The sequence below is a fragment of the Myxine glutinosa genome, chromosome 5, assembly GCF_964187855.1.
Source record: "Myxine glutinosa chromosome 5, kmMyxGlut1.1, whole genome shotgun sequence".
Lineage (NCBI taxonomy): Eukaryota > Metazoa > Chordata > Myxini > Myxiniformes > Myxinidae > Myxine > Myxine glutinosa.
In genome coordinates, this window is record NC_136265.1 from 114,534,100 (window position 1) to 114,558,492 (window position 24,393).

Genomic DNA, 24,393 nt, shown 5'->3' on the forward strand with positions numbered 1-24,393 from the left:
CAGGTTTTATCTTAGGTGGTGAGGATTCATGGAATGGCCAGGTTTTATCTCAGGCGGTGAGGATTCATGGAATGGCCAGGTTTTATCTTGGGCGGTGAGGATTCATGGAATGGGCAGGCTTTATCTTAGGCGGTGAGGAATCATGGAATGGCCAGGCTTTATCTTAGGCAGTGAGGATTCATGAAATGGCCATTCTTTATCTTAGGCGGTGAGGATTCATGGAATGGCCAGGCTTTATCTTAGGTGGTGAGGATTCATGGAGTGGCCAGGCTTTATCTTAGGCGGTGAGGATTCATGGAATAGCCAGGCTTTATCTTAGGTGGTGAGGATTCATGGAATGGGCAGGCTTTATCTTCGGTATTGACGATTCATGGAATGGCCAGGTTTTATCTGGGACGGTGAGGATTCATGGAATGGCCAGGCTTTATCTTAGGCGGTGAGGATTCATGGAATGGCCAGGTTTTATCTTAGGCATTGAGGATTCATGGAATGGCCAGGTTTTATCTCAGGCGGTGAGGATTCATGGAATGGCCATGCTTTATCTTAGGTGGTGAGGATTCATGGAATGGCCAGGTTTTATCTCAGGCGGTGAGGATTCATGGAATGGCCAGGTTTTATCTTAGGTGGTGAGGATTCATGGAATGGGCAGGCTTTATCTCAGGCGGTGAGGATTCATGGAATGGCCAGGCTTTATCTTAGGTGGTGAGGATTCATGGAATGGCCAGGCTTTATCTTAGGCATTGAGGATTCATGGAATGGGCAGGCTTTATCTTAGGCATTGAGGATTCATGGAATGGCCAGGCTTTATCTTAGGCGGTGAGGATTCATGGAATGGCCAGGCTTTATCTTAGGCGGTGAGGATTGATGGAATGGCCATGCTTTATCTTAGGCGGTGTGGTTCCATGGAATGGCCATGCTTTATCTTAGGCAGTGAGGATTCATGGAATGGCCAGGCTTTATCTTAGGCGGTGAGTATTCAATAAATGGCCAGGCTTTATCTTAGGCGGTGAGGATTCATGGAATTGGCAGGCTTTATCTTAGGCATTGAGGATTCATGGAATGGCCAGGCTTTATCTTAGGCGGTGAGGATTCATGGAATGGCCAGGCTTTATCTTAGGCGGTGAGGATTCATGGAATGGGCAGGCTTTATCTTAGGCATTGAGGATTCATGGAATGGCCAGGCTTTATCTTAGGCGGTGAGGATTCATGGAATGGCCAGGCTTTATCTTAGGCGGTGAGGATTCATGTTTTGGCCATTCTTTATCTTAGGCGGTGAGGATTCATGGAATGGCCAGGCTTTATCTTAGGCGGTGAGAATTCATGGAATGGCCAGGCTTTATCTAAGGCGGTGAGGATTCATGTTTTGGCCATTCTTTATCTCAGGTGGTGAGGATTCATGGAATGGCCAGGCTTTATCTTAGGCGGTGAGGATTCATGGAATGGCCATTCTTTATCTTAGGCGGTGAGGATTCATGGAATGGCCAGGCTTTATCTTAGGCGGTGAGGATCCATGTTTTGGCCATTCTTTATCTTAGGCGGTGAGGTTTCATGGAATGGCCAGGCTTTATCTTAGGTGGTGAGGATTCATGGAATGGCCAGGCTTTATCTTAGGCGGTGAGGATTCATGGAATGGCCAGGCTTTATCTTAGGCGGTGAGGATTCATGGAATGGCCAGGCTTTATCTTAGGCGGTGAGGATTCATGTTTTGGCCATTCTTTATCTTAGGTGGTGAGGATTCATGGAATGGCCAGGCTTTATCTTAGGTGGTGAGGATTCATGGAATGGCCAGGCTTTATCTGAGGCGGTGAGGATGCATGTTTTGGCCATTCTTTATCTTAGGCGGTGAGGAATGCATGTTTTGGCCATTCTTTATCTTAGGTGGTGAGGATTCATGGAATGGCCAGGCTTTATGTTAGGCGGTGAGGAATTCATGTTTTGGCCATTCTTTATCTTAGATGGTGAGGATTCATGGAATGGCCAGGCTTTATCTCAGGCGGTGAGGATTCATGGAATGGGCAGGCTTTATCTTAGGAGGTGAGGATTCATGGAATGGCCAGGCTTTATCTTAGGTGGTGAGGATTCATGGAATGGCCAGGCTTTATCTTAGGCATTGAGGATTCATGGTTCTCCAAGTGCACAATACCGGCACAATTGCTGCATGGAATAGTTCGGTGCAGTTGGTGTATCGGTGACCGGAATGTTGTGAGATATTTAAACAAAAGTACCCGAAACAATGGGAGTACAAAGGTTTGACGTGAAATTGGCACTTCGTCACACACAGAACGAGAGGGGATTGGTTGGGCGTCCTGAGGCTCAAGGTGTGTTCGTCTTCGGTGGTGTGTTCAGCCTCTGATGCTGCGTCATGGTTCAAAGGTCTGCGAATGTTATGGCTGAACATGAAGAACCCATCGCTGGTCCAACCATCACGTTCTTGTCCATGGAACTTGAACTTGATCTTTCCAATAGACATAGAGGTTCTTGTGTGTCGGAAGTTACGTTAACCAGCATGGCGTTGTTCCTTCAGGTTTTAACATTATTTTATAAATACCGAGATGAGGGACACTGGAGTGAAGGGGTGATCAGCCGTGTAAGTTGTATGAATGTACGAAACATGATGACAAGATGTGCATGATCTTCCGAATGGAATTGCTGTTTGATATATTTAGCTTTCACGGAGCGATAATATGTGAAATATCAGGCACACCTGCTTCCCATGGTAGTTTTGTTAAAATTTCATTGTTTTCCAATAGGTTAGGAGTGGTGACCGGTCTATCAAGATCTGGTAACGAACAAACGTCTTCCAATCATGATCATCCTCCGTGACCACACCCTTGTGCTGATGTGTCCAAAGGGCAGTTTCCACTCTCTCAAAAGATTCGAGATCAATGTAGGGCAGGAGATTGTTTTGCAGGATGCTTGGCTTGATCTCCAAGTGAAGGATGGCATACTATCCTGCCTGCAAAGCACCAACATGGCAGTTTATATCGAGGTCCGGAATCAAACACGGATGCCACAGCTCAAATCGGTTCATCAGATCTTCTGCTCCAATCGGCTCTTCTGATCATGTGCTTGTTAAAGTGGACATCTCTCTGACCATTCTCAGAGAGCCTCCTCAGCGTCGACGAGTCTGGCATTTCACTCAGGCCGACTGGCACGGTCTTCAAGCAGCCATCAATCATCTGGACTGGTCTCCCATCTCTACCGCCTCTGACATCAACTCATCCTGGGAATTCTTCCAAAGCAAACTGCTCTCTCTCATGCACAGATTTATCCCATCTCGTCTTCAGTTGTCATACCCTTCCTCCCGTCAATGGTACACTAAATCTTGTAGTGAGGCAGTTGCCCTGAAACAACTTGCCTTTGCCTCTTAGAAGGCAAATCCAACTGAAGGTAATCTCAGTTCCTTCCACCAATTTCGGAAAAAGGGTGTGTGTCTACCCTCAGGAGAACAAGGAAGCACTATCTCTCCACTCTCAAGACTGAACTCTCAAACCTGTCTCCCTCTTCCAAATCCTGGTGGCATCTGGTCAAATCTGTTTCTGGTGTTTGTTCCCCTTCCGTCCCCTCCCTTACCTCAAACAGGTACACAGCTGACACCGCACATTAAAAACCCGAATGCCTCAACTCTGTATTTGTGTCAAATTATTGTGTCCCAAACCCATCTCTCTCTGTACCCACCTTACCCAGTCGTACCCACCTGTTCCTGGACTCTGTGTCCTTCTCTCCTGACAAAGTGGAGAAGTTTCTGTCAAACCTGCATTCTGATTCTGCAACTGGACCAGACGGCATCAGCCCACGGGTCCTAAAATCCTGTTCTTCCGCTCTTTCTCTCCCTCTCTTTGTTCTCTTCACCCCTCTTTTGCTCAAGGTCATCTGACATCAGCTTGTAAATCAGCCAACATTACCTCTTCACACAAAAAAGGTGCAAAACACAGATCCTTGAAACTGCAGACCAATCAGCCTGCTGCCAATTATCAGCAACGTCATGGAATCGATCATCGCTTCGGATATGAAATCCTTCCTCTTCTCCAAAGGCTTGATCTCGGATCATCAATTTGGATTCGGACCAGGTCACTCTACTCTGGACATGCTGCTTCGGCTGTCTCAACAATGGATGGAGGTCCTCAATACCAAACAGGAAATCAGCGCTGTCTCCCTTGACATATCACGTGCCTTCAATACGGTCTGGCACCCCGCTCTGCTCACCAAACTCTCCTCTTTTGGTATCCATGGAAATCTCCACGCATGGCTTGCGGACTTCCTCTCTGGTCGTAGTCAACGTGTGGCCCTGAATGGATTTCTCTCATCTCCTCTTCTTGTTCAGGCTGGAGTTCCCCAAGGCAGTGTTCTGGGCCCTGTTTTTTTTTCTGGTCTTCATCAATGATCTCTCCTACTTTCTGGAAAATCCTCTCTATCTCTTTGCTGATGACTCCACTCTCTGCCCCTCCATATCTCATCCCTCAGATCGGCATTCTGCAGCCTCCTCACTCTCTGCAGACCTGGATAAAATCACAAACTGGTCAAACAAGTGGAACATGTCTTTCAATCCTGACAAATCTCACACTCTCAAGTTGTCTCTCTAAAAAGACCATCTGAACAACCCTCCCATCTACTTTCTCAACAATCCTCTCCAAAAAGTTCTGTCACTCAAGCTCTTGGGTCTCACTATCTGCCATGATCTTTCTTGGGAAAACCACATTTCCAATCTGGCCTCCAAAGCCAGTCGCCGACTGGGCATCCTCCGTCGTGCGAAGTCCTTCCTTGGCACACCCGAGCTCCTCACCACATACAAGGCTTTCATCCACAGCTCAATGGAATACTGCTCTCTCCTCTGGGCCGGTGCTCCTGCCTTACACCTAGGTCGGCTTCACGCTGTTGAAACCAAAGCTTTCAGAATCATTGGAATCTCCCGCGATGAAGCTGATTGTGAGGGCCTTTCTCTCTCTCACCTCAGGCAGGTTGGTGGTCTTTTTGTCTTCTACCGTCTCCTCTCCGACCTAGCCCTCCCCCCACCCCCCCCCCCCACCCCCCCAGCTCTATCTGTGCTCTGTCCCCCAAATACTCCTACAGGACGCACAAGATCTGCCAGCAACCCTCTTCTGGTGAAACTGCCAAATCAAGACTCTCTATTCACCTTCACTCTTTCATTCCTCTTTTCTCCCGCTTCTGTAACAAATTCCATCACTCCCTTCAATCCCTCTCCTCCCTCCAGGTCTTTAAAACAGCTGTTCACCACCATCTCTTATCTTCCCCCATTCAAAACCTTGATCTTTTCTACCGCAGTTAAAACACCCCAAATCCTCCTTTTTCAAATTCCGTTTTATTTCCTGAAATCCCTGTAGTATCCATCTTGTTTATCCTGTGTACCCTGCCCCAGCCTTCTCCCTTCCACAGATCTCCCGATGTCCCTGTTCTCTACTGTTTTTGTGCTTTCCTCTCTCCTCCTCTTGTCTCCCGCTCACTTTATTCTATGTTATGTGTGTTTTAGCTCTTACACAAGCCCCGACTTTCTATACAAAAAAATATAAATAAAAAATGGGCAAGGTGGAATCCTGAAGGTTATTTGGGAAGCTCTATGCTTTTCCTGCTGTCCTGGGATTTCTTGTGGAAAAGCAGGTCCATTGATTTTGCTGACACAATGGCCTGAGAACAAGAAGGGCAAACTGAACTGCGTCCGCACCCGCTGCACACCCGACCAATCTTTTCATGTCCTATCCTCTTCCTCACGCCATCTTTTCTCTCCATCATCACACCTTTTCTACCGTGCCCTCGTTCCCTTTTTTATTTCCATCGCCACTTTGCGTGTTTTACAAATACAAGTTTTGGAACACTTTGTCATCATTAATCATAATGTGGATGCGTTCGTTGGGAGTGCCATTCACCTGGTTCCTACACTCCTGCAGTCATCCAATGAAGTGGGTAAAAGTGCCCATGATTTAGTAGTCCCCAACAGGCCCGGTGGTCCACATTTCGGTGGCAGTTGGAGACTGTGTTCTATCCTTACCCAACTTAGTATTGGTGGTGCTGTTCTGGTTACCGGTAGCGGTTACGGTTCAATCCCAGCGTCGTCGACTCGGACCGGCACCGCCGCGCTTCCCAAAAGACAGACAGATTTATGGAGGATGTGTACTTTGCACTTTGGCCAAAGGGTTGATGGATACAAATGTCTGTTCAACCAAAACTGGAGATTTTAATATTCACCTTTGTGTCACAATTGGAATTGTGAGATGTTATTTTAACACGACGACTACCCACTTTGTCACTACCTGACACTTTGTTCTACCTGCTGCTCCTATAATTGTTTTGAAAATCCGTTTAACTTCTTCTCCACTCTTCTCTCCATTGTTGTTTGAATTGAAGCTTGCGCTCTCTTTTTCATCATTATCTCCACATATTTGGTTGTTCAGCCTTCCATGTCTCCATAAGGAACTTCTCCCTGTAATTCTGTCCCACTGTCTTTTTCTCCATGATTAATTTACTTGGCTCTGTTACTGAGGTTGCGTTTTCCCATTTTTGTGCCAGGCCTCATGCCGTCTCAAATGGCAGTGCCCACGCCGGCGTGCGGTGACCGGCCATGTCCGCGGTGACTGTATGACGGACTGCAGTGACCGTGGCTTCGATGGACTTGCTGTTCGCAGGTTGGAACCTTGAACTTGTTTGTTTGTTTGTGCAGCCTGTAAGGGATCATGGATGATGGCAAACCTGTGTGGGTGCCTCACCCATCCGAAGGCTTCCAGTTGGCCACCATCACCGACATGGGCGCAGATTCCTTCGCGGTGCAGCCGTTTGCCACAAGGGCAAAGGTACGCCAAACACACGGAACCTCACGAGAGCTCATTGTGTTCTTTGGTTTATATTTCCTTGGAACAAGAGAAGAGGATGTACACGGCTCCTCCGGTACTCCCAGCTTCTTGTGATTTCATGTGCAGTCTTGACTTGCAAACCTTTCGGCCCCGGTTTCTGCTTTCTCAGGTGATCCAGGTGCCTTTCGACCGAGTGTTCCCTGCCGAAGAAGATGAAAATAAACACGTTGAGGACAACTGTAAGAAAGCACATCCTCTCGCCTTTCCTGTTCCCTCTTAACTTGCATGTTATCTGGACTCACCTCATATGATCTTAACTTGCATGTTATCTAGACTCACCTCATATGATCTTAACTTGCATGTTATCTAGACTCACCTCATATGATCTTAACTTGCATGTTATCTAGACTCACCTCATATGATCTTAACTTGCATGTTATCTGGACTCACCTCATATGATCTTAACTTGCATGTTATCTAGACTCACCTCATATGATCTTAACTTGCATGTTATCTAGACTCACCTCATATGATCTTAACTTGCATGTTATCTAGACTCACCTCATATGATCTTAACTTGCATGTTATCTGGACTCACCTCATATGATCTTAACTTGCATGTTATCTAGACTCACCTCATATGATCTTAACTTGCATGTTATCTAGACTCACCTCATATGATCTTAACTTGCATGTTATCTGGACTCACCTCATATGATCTTAACTTGCATGTTATCTGGACTCACCTCATATGATCTTAACTTGCATGTTATCTAGACTCACCTCATATGATCTTAACTTGCATGTTATCTAGACTCACCTCATATGATCTTAACTTGCATGTTATCGAGACACCTCATATGATCTTAACTTGCATGTTATCGAGACTCACCTCATATGATCTTAACTTGCATGTTATCTAGACTCACCTCATATGATCTTAACTTGCATGTTATCTGGACTCACCTCATATGATCTTAACTTGCATGTTATCTAGACTCACCTCATATGATCTTAACTTGCATGTTATCTAGACTCACCTCATATGATCTTAACTTGCATGTTATCTGGACTCACCTCATATGATCTTAACTTGCATGTTATCTGGACTCACCTCATATGATCTTAACTTGCATGTTATCAAGACTCACCTCATATGATCTTAACTTGCATGTTATCTAGACTCACCTCATATGATCTTAACTTGCATGTTATCTAGACTCACCTCATATGATCTTAACTTGCATGTTATCTGGACTCACCTCATATGATCTTAACTTGCATGTTATCTAGACTCACCTCATATGATCTTAACTTGCATGTTATCTAGACTCACCTCATATGATCTTAACTTGCATGTTATCTAGACTCACCTCATATGATCTTAACTTGCATGTTATCTGGACTCACCTCATATGATCTTAACTTGCATGTTATCTAGACTCACCTCATATGATCTTAACTTGCATGTTATCTAGACTCACCTCATATGATCTTAACTTGCATGTTATCTGGACTCACCTCATATGATCTTAACTTGCATGTTATCTGGACTCACCTCATATGATCTTAACTTGCATGTTATCTGGACTCACCTCATATGATCTTAACTTGCATGTTATCAAGACTCACCTCATATGATCTTAACTTACATGTTATCTAGACTCACCTCATATGATCTTAACTTGCATGTTATCTAGACTCACCTCATATGATCTTAACTTGCATGTTATCTGGACTCACCTCATATGATCTTAACTTGCATGTTATCTAGACTCACCTCATATGATCTTAACTTGCATGTTATCTAGACTCACCTCATATGATCTTAACTTGCATGTTATCTAGACTCACCTCATATGATCTTAACTTGCATGTTATCTGGACTCACCTCATATGATCTTAACTTGCATGTTATCTAGACTCACCTCATATGATCTTAACTTGCATGTTATCTAGACTCACCTCATATGATCTTAACTTGCATGTTATCTGGACTCACCTCATATGATCTTAACTTGCATGTTATCTGGACTCACCTCATATGATCTTAACTTGCATGTTATCTAGACTCACCTCATATGATCTTAACTTGCATGTTATCTAGACTCACCTCATATGATCTTAACTTGCATGTTATCTGGACTCACCTCATATGATCTTAACTTGCATGTTATCTGGACTCACCTCATATGATCTTAACTTGCATGTTATCTAGACTCACCTCATATGATCTTAACTTGCATGTTATCTAGACTCACCTCATATGATCTTAACTTGCATGTTATCTGGACTCACCTCATATGATCTTAACTTGCATGTTATCTGGACTCACCTCATATGATCTCAACTTGCATGTTATCTGGACTCGCCTCATATGATCTTAACTTGCATGTTATCTAGACCTACCTCATATGATCTTAACTTACATGTTATCTAGACTCGCCTCATATGATCTTAACTTGCATGTTATCTAGACTCGCCTCATATGATCTTAACTTGCATGTTATCTGGACTCGCCTCATATGATCTTAACTTGCATGTTATCTAGACTCACCTCATATGATCTTAACTTGCATGTTATCTAGACTCGCCTCATATGATCTTAACTTGCATGTTATCTGGACTCGCCTCATATACATTATACATATACCTCATACACCTCATATACTCACCTCAAGCAAGTACTCCAAACTTGCAAATCAGCATACTTTCAGCTGCGAAAGATCGCATCCATTCGCCACTTTCTTACTCCTCAAGCTGCTCTAACTCTGGTCTGTGCCCTTGTCCTCTCAAGGCTCGACTATTGTAATTCTTTGTATGCTGGCTGCCCTCAGTTTCTCTTGGATAAGTTACAAAAGCTTCAAAACTCTGCCGCTCGTCTTGTCTGTAAGGCGAAGAAGTCTGACCATGTTACTCCGCTCCTTGAATCTTTACACTGGCTGCCTGTCTCTCTGCTTGTGTGCAATACAAAATTTGCACACTATGTTATAAATCATTGTGTGGAGCGGGACCTCACTATCTCTCTGATTTGCTCACTCTCTATGAACCTCGGCGGCGGCTTCGTTCAAGTGACGACTCTATGACCTTAGAGCCGCCGCGCACCAGCACCAAGTCGTTTGGCGAGAAATCCTTTTCCTTTGCTGCACCTCTGCTCTGGAATGACTTGCCTTCCTCTGTTCGACATGTTGACTCTCTTCCTGCCTTTAAAACCTCCCTCAAAACCTATCTGTTTCACAAGTCTTTCAAAGTCTAAGTCCTGTTTTCCCTTTGGTTTAAGGTGGGACAGAGATCGAGAGTATGTCTGTGTACATGTGCGGGGGGAGGGAGGGGGTGGAGGAGGGGAGAGTACACATCTGTGGGCTTTGAATGGGGAGGGAGAGGAATAGGGCAAGAGTGAAGGTGTGTCTGTGTGTGTCTGTATGTTTGTGTGTGTGTGTGCGGTGTGTGTGCGTTCGCATGATAATGTAAAGCGCCATGAGGGTAGTTTACTCTGCTTGATGGGGCTATATAAGACTCCTTTGTTATTATTATTATTATTATTATTATTATAATTATTATTATTATATTGTAGCGGCTACCGCTGGGTATACACAATCGCCTTGCACCTACCGAGGACGCGGAGCGATCACCATACCGGGCTCGCCCAGGACGCCCGGGCATGCCCGCTCTCGACTTGCCAGGCCTCGTCCGGGACGCCCGGGCTAGCCCGGGCATGCCCGCTCTTGACTTGCCAGGCCACGTCCGGGACGCCCGGGCATGCCCGCTCTCGACTTGCCAGGCCTCGTCCAGGACGCCCGGGCACGCCCCCTCTCGCCTTTCCCGGGCAAACGCTCCGGGATAATGTGTATATATATTGCTGCCCGATAAACGGGCTTTTCAGAGTACCCGAGTTGATTTGACACAATAATGAAACTCGGACGAATTCCAGCTTTTTGTCGCGTCCATTCTTTCGATTTACGTTGGAGCATAGCTCCTACATTGGTGACTCGACATGGACACGGCAGTTGCCCTCAAACTGCCTACCTTCTGGGAGGCTCACGCGGCGGTTTGGTTCGCCCAGGCGGACTCCCTGTTCGCCCTGCAAGGCATCACGGCCGACGACACCCGCTTCCACCATGTGGTAGCAGCACTCGTTTCAGCCACCGCGGCCCGCGCCCTGAGCCTCCTCGAGCGCCCGCCAGCCGCTGACAAATACGACGCGATTAAAAAGCTCCTCCTCGACACTTTCGCCCTCTCATCAGCGGAACGCGCACGGCGCCTGCTCGACCTGCCCGAGCTCGGCGACACGCGCCCGTCCGAGCGAATGTACTACATGCTTTCGCTGCTCGGCGAGCACTCTCCGGCATTCCTGTTCCAGGAGCTGTTCCTCCGTCAGCTGCCTAGCCCGGTACGCCTCGCCCTGGCAAGCACGACGATCACGGATCCCCGCGCCCTCACCAGGGAAGCCGACAAGATCTCCGCGGCAGGCCAACGCATTGGAGCAGCGACCTGGAGCCTACCGCCGTCCGAAGCAACGCCCATGGTGCCCGAGCACCCGGCACGGTCGACGACCGAACTGCCGACGCAAATGGCGTCCGCTACGCCGCGCCGACCACCTCCAGCACGATGACCGGAGCCTCCACCTGACTAGGCGTGGTGTTATTATCATGCCAGGTTCGGACAGAAGGCCCGGACATGCCGACCCCCGTGCACCTTTGGCAAGCCAGGAAACGGCCGGGCCGGCATTCATTACCAGCCATGAGCGCCGGCCACACGGGCAACTTACTTTTCATCATGGACAAAGCGTCCGGACGGCGCTTCCTGTGTGACACCGGTGCCCAACTGAGCGTCATACCCGCCTCCGATCAAGACAGGCAGTCCGCGGTTTGCGGCCCCTCCTTGGTTGCGGCCAACGGATCGGCCATCCGCACCTTCGGCCCGCGCAACTTCACCCTCTGCTTCGGTGGCCAACGCTTTAATTGGACTTTTGTAACCGCAAGCGTGCCCATGGCTCTGCTAGGCGCCGACTTCCTCTGCGCACACGGACTGCTGGTGGACGTCCAACGGCGTCACCTCATCAACGCCGAGACCTTCAGCTCCCTGGCATGCACATTGAGCAGCTCCACTCCGACCGAGCTGGCATGCGCCCTCCCGGCAGCAAACGAGTTTGCTCGCCTGCTCACGGGGTTCCCGGCCCTCACGCGGCCGACGTTTTCGGCCGTCGCAGTACGACATGGGATCGAGCACCACATACCAACCACGGGCCCGCCGGTCTACGCCAGAGCCCGCCGCCTTGACCCAGCCAAGCTCGCCGTGGCCAAAGCCGAGTTCGACGCTTTGGACACCTCGGCATCGTGCGGCGCTCCGATAGCGCGTGGGCTTCGCAACTACACATCGTCCCAAAACCAGGGGGCAGCTGGCGCCCATGTGGAGACTTCCGCCGCCTTAACGACGCTACCACCCCCGACAGGTATCCGATCCCGCACATCCAAGACTTCTCCGCCCGTTTGGCAGGAACGGTCATTTTTTCAAAGATCGATTTAATACGGGGATATCACCAGGTACCTGTCAGGGCGGCCGACGTCCCAAAAACGGCCGTCATCACGCCGTTCAGCTTATTCGAATTCCTGCGAATGCCGTTTGGCCTCAAGAACACAGCTCAGGCGTTCCAGCGCTTGATGGACGGCGTGCTGCGCGACCTGCCGTTCCTCTTCGTTTACCTGGACGACATCCTCGTCGCCAGCACATCCCGGGCCAAGCACCTCCTCCACCTCCGAACACTGTTCGGGCATCTCAGCGAGCACGGCCTCATCGTCAACCCGGCCAAATGCCACTTCGGCACGACGGCCGTTGATTTTTTGGGCCACCACATCACCAAGAACGGGGCCGTGCCGCTGCCAACCAAGGTCGAGGCCATCACCACGTTTCCGCGTCCCCGCTCCATAAAGGCCCTGCAGGAATTCCTGGGAATGGTGAATTTCTATCACCGCTTCGTGCCCCGTGCTGCTCAACTCATGCGGCCCCTCTACGAAGCCCTCCGGGGCAAGCCGGCCAAGCACGACGTCATCTGGTCCGCAGCAATGGACGCGGCCTTTAAAAGCTCAAAGCGGGCCCTCGCCGACGCAACACTGCTCGCTCACCCGGTGCTCAACGCTCCCATCGCCCTCACCACGGATGCCTCCGACTACGCGGTGGGCGCCGTACATGAGCAATGGGTGAACGGGGTTTGGCAGCCACTCGCTTTTTTCAGCCGGCAACTCCGGCCGAACGAGCTCAAGTATAGCACGTTTGACCGTGAGCTCCTCGGTCTACACCTGGCCGTTCGCCATTTCCGCCACCTCCTGGAGGGCCGACCCTTCACGGCGTTCGTCGACCACAAGCCGTTGGTTTACGCAATGGCCAAGGTCACGGAGCCGTGGTCGGCCCGCCAACAGCGCCACCTCTCCGCCGTGTCGGAGTTTACCACGGACATCCGGCACGTCGCCGGCAAAGACAACGCCATGGCCGACTGTCTTTCTCGGGCCAGCGCGAACGCGGTCCACCTCGGCGTGGACTTCGCGCTTATGGCGGTGGACCAAACCACCGACACCACGGTGCAAGCCCTCCGGGCGGCGGACATGGGCCTCCGCCTGGCCGACATCCCCTTCGCGGACACTGTCCTGCTCTGCGACGTCTCCCAAGGCCAGCCTCGCCCCATCGTGCCCATTACCTGGCAACGCCGCATCTTCGCCTCCCTCCACGGCCTTTCCCACCCGGGCCGGAAAGCTTCCCAGAAGCTGGTGTCGGCGCGATTCGTCTGGCACGGCCTTCGACGGGACGTCCGCGATTGGACCAGCACCTGCACAGCCTGCCAACAGGCCAAGGTCCACCGACACACCCAGGCCCCGCTGGCACCTTTCACCGTGCCCGAACGACGTTTCGACCACGTCACCGTGGACCTGGTGGGCCCCCTCCCCCCATCACGGGGTTTCACACACCTGCTCACCATGGTGGACAGGACCACCAGGTGGCCGGAGGCTGTTCCCCTCATCTCCACCACCACCGCCGACGTGGCGCAGGCTTTCATCGCCACCTGGGTCGCCCGCTTCGGCGCACCGGCGGACATCTCGTCGGACCGCGGACCGCAGTTCACCTCCGAGCTGTGGGGCGCGGTCGCCCGCAACCTGGGGGTCAAGCTCCACCGTACTACGGCCTACCACCCCCAAGCCAACGGGTTGTGCGAGCGATTCCACCGCTCCATGAAGGCCGCGCTCATGGCCGGCCTTCAGGACGGCGGTTGGGCCCACCGGCTGCCGTGGGTCCTTTTGGGCCTCCGCACGGCCCCCAAGGAGGCGTCCACCGCCAAGCTTGTCTACGGCCAGGCGCTACGCGTTCCCGGCGAATTCGTGCCCGACGCTACCAGTCCCTGGTCCGAAGCTCACCAGCGCTCGGACCTCCAGGAGACCGCCCGACGGTTTGCCCCCGTGCCAACGTCCCACCACGGTGACCCCCAGTCCTACGTCCCCCCAGCGCTTCGCACAGCGGAGTACGTTTTTGTGCGTCATGACGCACATCGGGGGCCACTCCGGCCGCCGTACGACGGGCCCTTCCGGGTCCTGCGACGGGACGACAAGTCATTCGTCATCGACATCGGCGGCAGGTCGGACCGGATTGCGGTGGACCGCCTCAAGCCGGCGCACGTGGACATCGACCAACCGCCACGGTTGGCCCTTCCGCCGCGGCGAGGCCGCCCCCCGTCCACGGTGCCCCCCACTCGACCGCCCACCACCACACCAGAGCCCTCCCCCCCCCCCCCCCCCCACGACCCGCCAGGGGTCGCTTCGGCCAGGTCATCAGGACCCCCCTTAAATTGACCCTGCCGGTGCAAGTCGATTCTGGGGGGACGTGTGTAGCGGCTACCGCTGGGTATACACAATCGCCTTGCACCTACCAAGGACACGGAGCGATCACCATGCCAGGCTCGCCCAGGACGCCCGGGCATGCCCGCTCTCGACTTGCCAGGCCTCGTCCGGGATGCCCGGGCATGCCCGCTCTCGACTTGCCAGGCCTCGTCCAGGACGCCCGGGCACGCCCCCTCTCGCCTTTCCCGGGCAAACGCTCCCGGATAATGTGTATATATATTGCTGCCCGATAAACGGGCTTTTCAGAGTACCCGAGTTGATTTGACACAATAAAGAAACTCGGACGAATTCCAGCTTTTTGTCGCGTCCATTCTTTCGATTTACGTTGGAGCACAGCTCCTACAATATGATCTTAACTTGCATGTTATCTAGACTCGCCTCATATGATCTTAACTTGCATGTTATCTAGACTCGCCTCATAATATGATCTTAACTTGCATGTTATCTAGACTTACCTCATATGATCTTATCTTGCATGTTACCTTGTTTGAAGTAATGGTAAAGTATCAATGTATAGGTTACCTTGTCCATGGTATTGGTGAAGTATCGATGTATAGGTTCCCATGTTCATGGTATTGGTAAAGTATTGATGTAAAGGTAACCTTGTTTGTGGTATTGGTCAAGTAGCGGTTACCTTGTCAGTGTTATTGGTAAAGTATTGATGTAAAGGTAACCTTGTTTGTGGTAATGGTAAAGTATCGACGGATAGGTTAACTTGTCTGTGGTGTTGGCAAATTTTCGATGTATAGGTTACCTTGTTAATGGTATTGGTAAAGTATCGATGTAAAGGTAACCTTGTTTGTGGTATTGGTCAAGTAGCGGTTACCTTGTCAGTGTTATTGCTAAAGTATTGATGTAAAGGTAACCTTGTTTGTGGTAATGGTAAAGTATCGATGTATAGGTTAACTTGTCTGTGGTGTTTGTAAATTTTCGATGTATAGGTTACCTTGTTAATGGTATTGGTAAAGTATCGATGTATAAGGTTAACCTGTCTGTGGTGTTGGTAAAGTATCGATGTATAGATAACCTTGATCATGTTATTGGTAAAATATTGATGTATGGGTAATCTTGATCATGGTATTGGTAAAGTATTGATGTATAGGTAACCTCGATCATGGTATTGGTAAAGTATTGATGTATAGGTAACCTCGATCATGGTATTGGTAAAGTATTGATGTATAGGTAACCTCGATCATGGTATTGGTAAAGTATTGATGTATAGGTAACCTCGATCATGGTATTGGTAAAGTATCGATGTATAGGTTACCTTGTTAATGGTACAGGTAAAGTATCGATGTATAGGTTAACCTGTCTGTGGTGTTGGTAAAGTATTGATGTATAGGTAACCTCGATCATGGTATTGGTAAAGTATTGATGTATAGGTAACCTCGATCATGGTATTGGTAAAGTATTGATGTATAGGTAACCTCGATCATGGTATTGGTAAAGTATTGATGTATAGGTAACCTCGATCATGGTATTGGTAAAGTATTGATGTATAGGTAACCTCGATCATGGTATTGGTAAAGTATTGATGTATAGGTAACCTCGATCATGGTATTGGTAAAGTATCGATGTATTCGAATTTGACCGGATTGCTCACTTGTCTCTCTTCTCCCAGGTTCCCTCATGTATCTGAATGAGGCGTCCCTCCTGCACAACATCCGCATACGTTACGGTTTCAACAACATTTACGTATGTCGTTTCTGAGTCATAAAACAATTTTATTTCAGTTTTTGCTTTGTAATCTCACCTTTGATGAGAAGTGCATTGCACAGGTGTTCAATTTCTCACCCTGCTTGCACAAAGTTTAACCCCGACAAATGGATCGTAATTTGGGTGACCTCGGTGTACCTTGTGCAACCAATGATACGACAACGACTCCTCAATCGTTTTCTTACCTTTCGATCTTATTGTTGTTTCGTCCTCCAAAACATCCTCCAAACACCTGTATGAAAGAAGGAGACTGTCTGTGTTTTTCCGGTATCTGATTGACTGACTGTGTGTTTTCCCATATCCGATTGACTGTCTGTGTTTTTCCGATATCCGATTGACTGCCTGTGTTTTTCCGGTATCTGATTGACTGACTGTGTTTTTCCCATATCCGATTGAATGTCTGTATTTTTCCCGTATCCGATTGACTGTTTGTGTTTTATCCTGTATCCGATTGACTGTGTTTTTACCCGATCCGATTGACTGTCTGTGTTTTATCCTGTATCAGATTGACTGTGTTTTTACCCTATCCGATTGACTGTCTGTGTTTTTCCCATATCCGATTGACTGTCTTTTTTTTTTTTCTTTTTTTTTTTTTGTATACTGAATCGAGGCTCGTGAAAGAGCTAACATTTACTTCACAAACAAATCGACCAGACAAACAAAATACACAAAAGGAGGGAGCGGAAGACAAGATGGGGAGAAATGGGGAAGCACACAAACACAACATCCGAGAGCAGGGAGAAGTGTGGAAGGGAGAGGGCCCGGGGGGAGGAGGCATGGGAAGGGGGGGGGGAGGGGGAAGTATAAAGCACAAGGACACCAAGGACTTCCAGGACAGAAGTTGGTATTTCAAAAAGTGGAATTGGGGTGAAATTAGCGGGGGTAGAAAAGATCAAGGTTTTGGATGGGGGAAGATAAGAGATGGTGGTGCACAGCTGTTTTAAAGACTTGGAGGGTGGAGTGGGATTGAAGAGAGTGAGGGAGTTTGTTCCAGAGGTGGGAGAAAAGAGGAATGAAGGAGTGAAGGTGAGCAGAGAGTCTTGATTTTGGCAGTTTAACCAAAAGAGGGTTGCAGGCAGATCTTGTGCGACCTGTAGGAATATTTGCGGGACAGAGCCCAGAGAGAGCTGGGGGGGGGCAAGGCCAGAGAGAGCTGGGGGTCTGTATTTTTACCCTATCCGATTGACTGTCTGTGTTTTATCCTGTATCCGATTGACTGTGTTTTTACCCTATCCGATTGACTGTCTGTGTTTTTCCCATATCCGATTGACTGTCTGTGTTTTATCCTGTATCCGATTGACTGTGTTTTTACCCTATCCGATTGACTGTCTGTGTTTTATCCTGTATCCGATTGACTGTGTTTTTACCCTATCCGATTGACTGTCTGTGTTTTTCCCATATCCGATTGACTGTCTGTATTTTTCCCGTATCCGATTGACTGTTTGTGTTTTTCCTGTATCTGATTGACTGTGATTTCCCCATATCCGATTGACTGTCTGTATTTTTACCCTATCCAATTGACTGTGTTTTATCCTGTATCCAATTGACTGTCTGTGTTTTATCCTGTATCCGATTGACTGTCTCTGTTTTATCCTGTATCCGATTGACTGTGTTTTTACCCTATCCGATTGACTCTCTGTGTTTTATCCTGTATCCGATTGACTGTCTGTGTTTTATCCTGTATCCGATTGACTGTGTTTTATCCTGTATCCGATTGACTGTCTCTGTTTTATCCTGTATCCGATTGACTGTGTTTTTACCCTATCCGATTGACTGTCTGTGTTTTATGCTGTATCCGATTGACTGTGTTTTTACCCTATCCGATTGACTCTCTGTGTTTTATCCTGTATCCGATTGACTGTGTTTTTACCCTATCCGATTGACAGTCTGTGTTTTATCCTGTATCCGATTGACTGTGTTTTTACCCTATCCGATTGACTCTCTGTGTTTTAGCCTGTATCCGATTGACTGTGTTTTTACCCTATCCGATTGACTGTCTGTGTTTTATCCTGTATCCGATTGACTGTCTGTGTTTTATCCTGTATCCGGTTGACTGTGTTTTTACCCTATCCGATTGACAGTCTGTGTTTTATCCTGTATCCGATTGACTGTATTTTTCCCATATCCGATTGACAGTCTGTGTTTTATCCTGTATCCGATTGACAGTCTGTGTTTTATCCTGTATCCGATTGACTGTGTTTTCCCCGTATCCGATTGACTGTCTGTGTTTTATCCTGTATCCGATTGACTGTGTTTTATCCTGTATCCGATTGACTGTATTTTTCCCATATCCGATTGACAGTCTGTGTTTTATCCTGTATCCGATTGACTGTCTGTGTTTTATCCTGTATCCGATTGACTGTGTTTTCCCCGTATCCGATTGACTGTCTGTGTCTTATCCTGTATCCGATTGACTGTGTTTTCCCCGTATCCGATTGACTGTCTGTGTCTTATCCTGTATCCGATTGACTGTGTTTTCCCCGTATCCGATTGACTGTCTGTGTCTTATCCTGTATCCGATTGACTGTGTTTTTACCCTATCCGATTGACTGCCTGTGTTTTATCCTGTATCCGATTGACTGTGTTTTCCCCGTATCCGATTGACTGTCTGTGTTTTATCCTGTATCCGATTGACTGTATTTTTCCCATATCCGATTGACAGTCTGTGTTTTATCCTGTATCCGATTGACAGTCTGTGTTTTATCCTGTATCCGATTGACTGTGTTTTTACCCTATCCGATTGACTGTCTGTGTTTTATCCTGTATCCGATTGACTGTGTTTTCCCCGTATCCGATTGACTGTCTGTGTCTTATCCTGTATCCGATTGACTGTGTTTTCCCCGTATCCGATTGACTGTCTGTGTCTTATCCTGTATCCGATTGACTGTGTTTTCCCCGTATCCGATTGACTGTCTGTGTCTTATCCTGTATCCGATTGACTGTGTTTTCCCCGTATCCGATTGACTATCTGTGTTTGTTCTGTCTCGATGATTCCGATAGACGTACGTCGCCAACATTCTGATTGCTGTGAATCCATATACGGATATCCCTCATCTCTACTCCCTCGATACCATCCACTCGTACAAGGGGAAATCTCTCGGAGTGCGGCCTCCACATGTGTACGCCATCGGTATGCCCATTACTCCTTCTTTTATCTCATTGCCCCTCAGCTTGTGTCTCGTCATTTTTATTTTAGCAATTGTAGGGAGAGCGAAAACCCAATAATGTATTGTTTTTTCCTCTCCTGTTTTTATTACGAATCGTTTAACGATTGGTGAAGTGTCGTGCAATACCCATTTAAATTTCGGTCATTATGGCCTTTGTGTTTCCATCAAATTCCAGAGCTGGTATTAATGTGTTTATGAGTTTGTTGACTGTGGTGCTGCTCTGTTTATACTCATTGTCGTTGAGCAGCAGACAAGGCCTTCCGGGATATGAAGGTGCATCGACAAAGTCAATCCATTATTGTGTCGGGAGAGTCGGGTGCTGGAAAAACCGAGAACACAAAATTCATCCTGAGGTGATTCATCCTGAGGCGATAATGAGTTTGTTCACCAAAATGGTGCTCCAGGACTTAGTCCTACAGTAGTGGGTGTGATGCATCACCGTGTGCGGCCAGGTGGCGCACTAATGTGCACGGCCAGGTGGCACACTGCCGTGCATGACCAGGTGGCATGCCACCATAGGTGACGTGCCGCCGTGCACGGCCAGGTGTCGTGGCCGGGTGGTGCACCGCCTTGTGCGGGCAGGCTGAGCTCCGCCGTGCACGGGCAGGCGGAGCACTGCCATGTGCTGGCAGGCAGGGTGCCGTCGTGTGCGGCTGGAAGGCGCGCCGCCGCACATGGACGGGAGGCTCGCCAGCATGCACGGGCAGGTGATGTGCGGGCAGGCAGTGCGTTTTTGTGCGGGCAGGCAGGCGCCGCCGCACATGGACGGGAGGCTCGCCAGCATGCACGGGCAGGTGATGTGCGGGCAGGCAGTGCGTTTTTGTGCGGGCAGGCAGGCGCCGCCGCACATGGACGGGAGGCTCGCCAGCATGCACGAGCAGGTGATGTGCGGGCAGGCAGGTGACCCACGGGAGGTGATGCACTGCTGTGCGTGGGCAAGTAACTCGTCGTTGCAGATGGTGTGCCCTGTCCTTTTGTCTCTAGATACCTAACTGAATCGTATGGAAGTGGCCAGGACATTGACGAGCGTATCGTGGAAGGTAAGCTTTGTCTGCCTGATTTGCTCTCGTTAATTAGTGGTGATGTGGTGATGTTGGTGGACATACATTGGGATTACCTGGTTGGTTCATTGAGCTTGCACATGTTGTTGGGTAAAGAGTGTGGCCCGGTTGCATAAAATTGCCTTATCCGTAAGGAAAGATTTACTTTAAGGTACACTGTGATTTCTTTGGGAAGGATTTCATTAAGGGCTGTTGCATAAACAACCTTAAGGAAATCCTCATGTCACGATTTCCTGAAGGTTGAGGAAATCTTTAGGAGATGTTGCTATGCTAAGCAAACAATCAGATTGAAGATAGGAGGAGGTGTCTGAAAGCAAGAACATGTAATTAACATGTGACTTGTAATGACGCTTGTTATATGTTGCATGAGGAACATGTGCTTCCGGATGAAGGGGGAATTTTTTTTATTTTTTTTTTCTATACTGAATCGAGGCTCGTGAAAGTGCTGACAACCACGAGGGAAAGACAAAGACAGCACAGGGGGACCACGAGGGAAAGACAAAGACAGCACATGGGGACCGCGAGGGAAAGACAAAGACAGCACATGGGGACCGCGAGGGAAAGACAAAGACAGCACATGGGGACCGCGAGGGAAAGACAAAGACAGCACATGGGGACCGCGAGGGAAAGACAAAGACAGCACATGGGGACCGCGAGGGAAAGACAAAGACAGCACATGGGGACCACGAGGGAAAGACAAAGACAGCACATGGGGACCGCGAGGGAAAGACAAAGACAGCACATGGGGACCGCGAGGGAAAGACAAAGACAGCACATGGGGACCGCGAGGGAAAGACAAAGACAGCACATGGGGACCACGAGGGAAAGACAAAGACAGCACATGGGGACCGCGAGGGAAAGACAAAGACAGCACATGGGGACCACGAGGGAAAGACAAAGACAGCACATGGGGACCGCGAGGGAAAGACAAAGACAGCACATGGGGACCGCGAGGGAAAGACAAAGACAGCACATGGGGACCGCGAGGGGAAGACAAAGACAGCACATGGGGACCGCGAGGGAAAGACAAAGACAGCACATGGGGACCACGAGGGAAAGACAAAGACAGCACATGGGGACCGCGAGGGAAAGACAAAGACAGCACATGGGGACCGCGAGGGAAAGACAAAGACAGCACATGGGGACCGCGAGGGAAAGACAAAGACAGCACATGGGGACCACGAGGGAAAGACAAAGACAGCACATGGGGACCGCGAGGGAAAGACAAAGACAGCACATGGGGACCACGAGGGAAAGACAAAGACAGCACATGGGGACCGCGAGGGAAAGACAAAGACAGCACATGGGGACCGCGAGGGGAAGACCAGAAGAAGAGAATAAAATGATTCTTGTGTAAAATTCATTCGATTCTCATTGAGCATTTTATTGTAAATGTGTAATCTGTGCAGTAAATGTTTGGAAACTTTCCGAGAATGGTGAAATTTTGAAAGTGAAATATGGGGCGAAACAACAAGCAAAATCTATCTATAATTCCAGTAATCTCTGTTTGTACGTTTGTACGTTTGTACGTCTGTACGTCTGTACGTCTGTTTGTCTGTGACCGCTGTTTCTCGACAACCACGGGTCCGATATACTTTTAACTTGCCAGGTATATTGCTGGGGACCCGAGGATGTGCCTTTTCAAGGTTTCATATTAATCGGACAATTACTTACCGAGCTATGTCCAAAAAACGATTCAACCAATCAGAGAGCAGCGAACGATCGCGTGTGCCGAACGTGGACGACACACTCTGCCTCGGATGGCACATTTGAGAGCGTATTCATTTATTTCACGTTTGCAAACTATGTTGGCGTTAAACTATGTTTTAAAACTAATAAAACCGAATTTGCGATTCATTCGCTTTCCTGCGCGTTTGTGCACGCGATGGCGATTTCTTTACCAAACTCCGGAAGCCGTTCGCTTTGGACCAAACCATTTCATGTAAATAGAGGGGGGGGATTGTCACCGTACTCGCAGGCCGTTCGCTTTGGACCAAACCATTTCATGTAAATAGAGGGGGGGGATATAATTTTAGATATAGATATAGTACGGGCAATGCCCTAGTATTCCTAATGTCAGGAAGGGGCGAAAAAGTCATTCTAGTCACAACTGCCGCTCAGAGCGTGTTTCACAATGTACAATCAGTTCTCGATTGCGGAAGTATTATTATATCAGCCTCTGGCGGTGGCATGCGATAATCTTCTTCATGATCAATTTCCATGAAGAACGCATTTTGGAAACGCATAGGTTGGTATCTAAGGATGCAGTGGTGGTGGGGGGAATTTAAGAATGCTTTTAGGGGAAAAACTTCAGGAATATTCATATACGGTATATGCAACCATCCTCAAATTAAGTGTTCTTAAGGAGGAAATTTAGGGATATATTTAAGTAAATCCTCAAATCTTTCCTAAAGGAAGCTCTATGCAACCAGGCTTTTGTCCTCCTGTGAGACGCCACCAAAGGAGGCTGAAACAGGTTTTCACCCCCTGTTTGTTTGTTATTTGTGAAAATCGAAGATTTTTCAAGTATATTGGTTGGTCTTGTGCGTTCGTCTGTCAATCACCTACAGGTCACAATTTTAAACTGTTCTTTACTAAACTTCACCAAATGGTAGAGTTGGTCATCGTAAAGAAGCCTATTGATTTTGAGGTGAAAGATCAAAAGTCATTTTCAGGTCGAATTTCTAAAATGTCATTTTTCATCTGATTGACTTGAAAATTGAACAGCATTTGCATATTGGCTCACTGAATTGGGAAACCAACTATTTTTTAAGGTCAAAGGTCAACTCAAGATCAAACTTCTAAAATCATTAATTTTCATCTGAAACCAGGACAATGCGACTGTGTCACCAATATGCCTCCGCAAAGGCCCACAACGTGTAGATGCCCTCGTTCACTGTCCTAAAAATAAACAAGTTTGATTTAAATCCCTTGAGCTGTTTTCAAGTATCACATTTTCCCAGCCATGACAGGTTTCACATTGATCGGTGAAGCCGTTTCAGAGAAGGGATTTTTTTTCAATATCGGCTTTCAAGATAATATGGCTGTCATACCACGTGACATATGACCTTACAAAATGTACACTCTGCATATGTATGGGTAGGGGATAACGTTTGTGAAGTTTCGTGTTGATCGAATAAAGTTCATTTTCCTATCCAAGATGGCTGCCAAACCACGTGACCTACGACATCATCATTTCCAACTATATGCAACAATGGTGTTAGATGTTATTTGTAAAATTTCGCATCGAAGGGTAAGCGTTTTCAGAGATATAATTATTTATTATTTTCCTTCAATCCAATATGGCTGCCACACCATGTGACCAATGACGTTTTTGTGGTCATCTTTTAATTGCCATGCCTAGTCAATGACACACGTAAAGTTTTGAGTCAATCGATTTGGTGGTTTGGGAGAAGATGTTTTTTTTTAAGGGTTTAAGTTAAATCCAATATGCCTGCCAAACCATGTGACCTATGATGTCATAAATTTAATATTTCAATACAAACGGGTCATAGATCATGTGCATGCAATTTCAGATTTTTAGGATAAGGAATTCGATTAAAACATTTTTGGCTGGTATACCACTTCACTAATGATGTCATCATTATCATGCTTTTGTTCCCCATTGAGAGTACTTGACAATGTGCCAAGTTTCAATTTTTTCCATTCAGCGGTTTCCGAGAAACATTTTTTATTATTATTTGAATTTAATCCAAGATGGCTGCCATACCACGTGACCTATGACATCACAATTATCATAAAA

At 48.0% G+C, this 24,393-nt stretch overlaps 1 protein-coding gene across 1 annotated transcript in view; it reads left to right on the top strand.

Moving 5' to 3' along the window:
* LOC137427218 (unconventional myosin-VI) overlaps positions 1–24,393 on the top strand; it is a 175,070-nt gene that overhangs the window by 41,785 nt on the left and 108,892 nt on the right. Inside the window, 6 exon segments of the mRNA XM_078778565.1 lie at positions 6,674–6,803; positions 6,973–7,042; positions 16,308–16,381; positions 19,403–19,532; positions 19,817–19,922; positions 20,554–20,609. Coding sequence (XP_078634691.1) covers positions 6,687–6,803; positions 6,973–7,042; positions 16,308–16,381; positions 19,403–19,532; positions 19,817–19,922; positions 20,554–20,609 — 553 coding nt within the window. The 5' untranslated portion in view covers positions 6,674–6,686.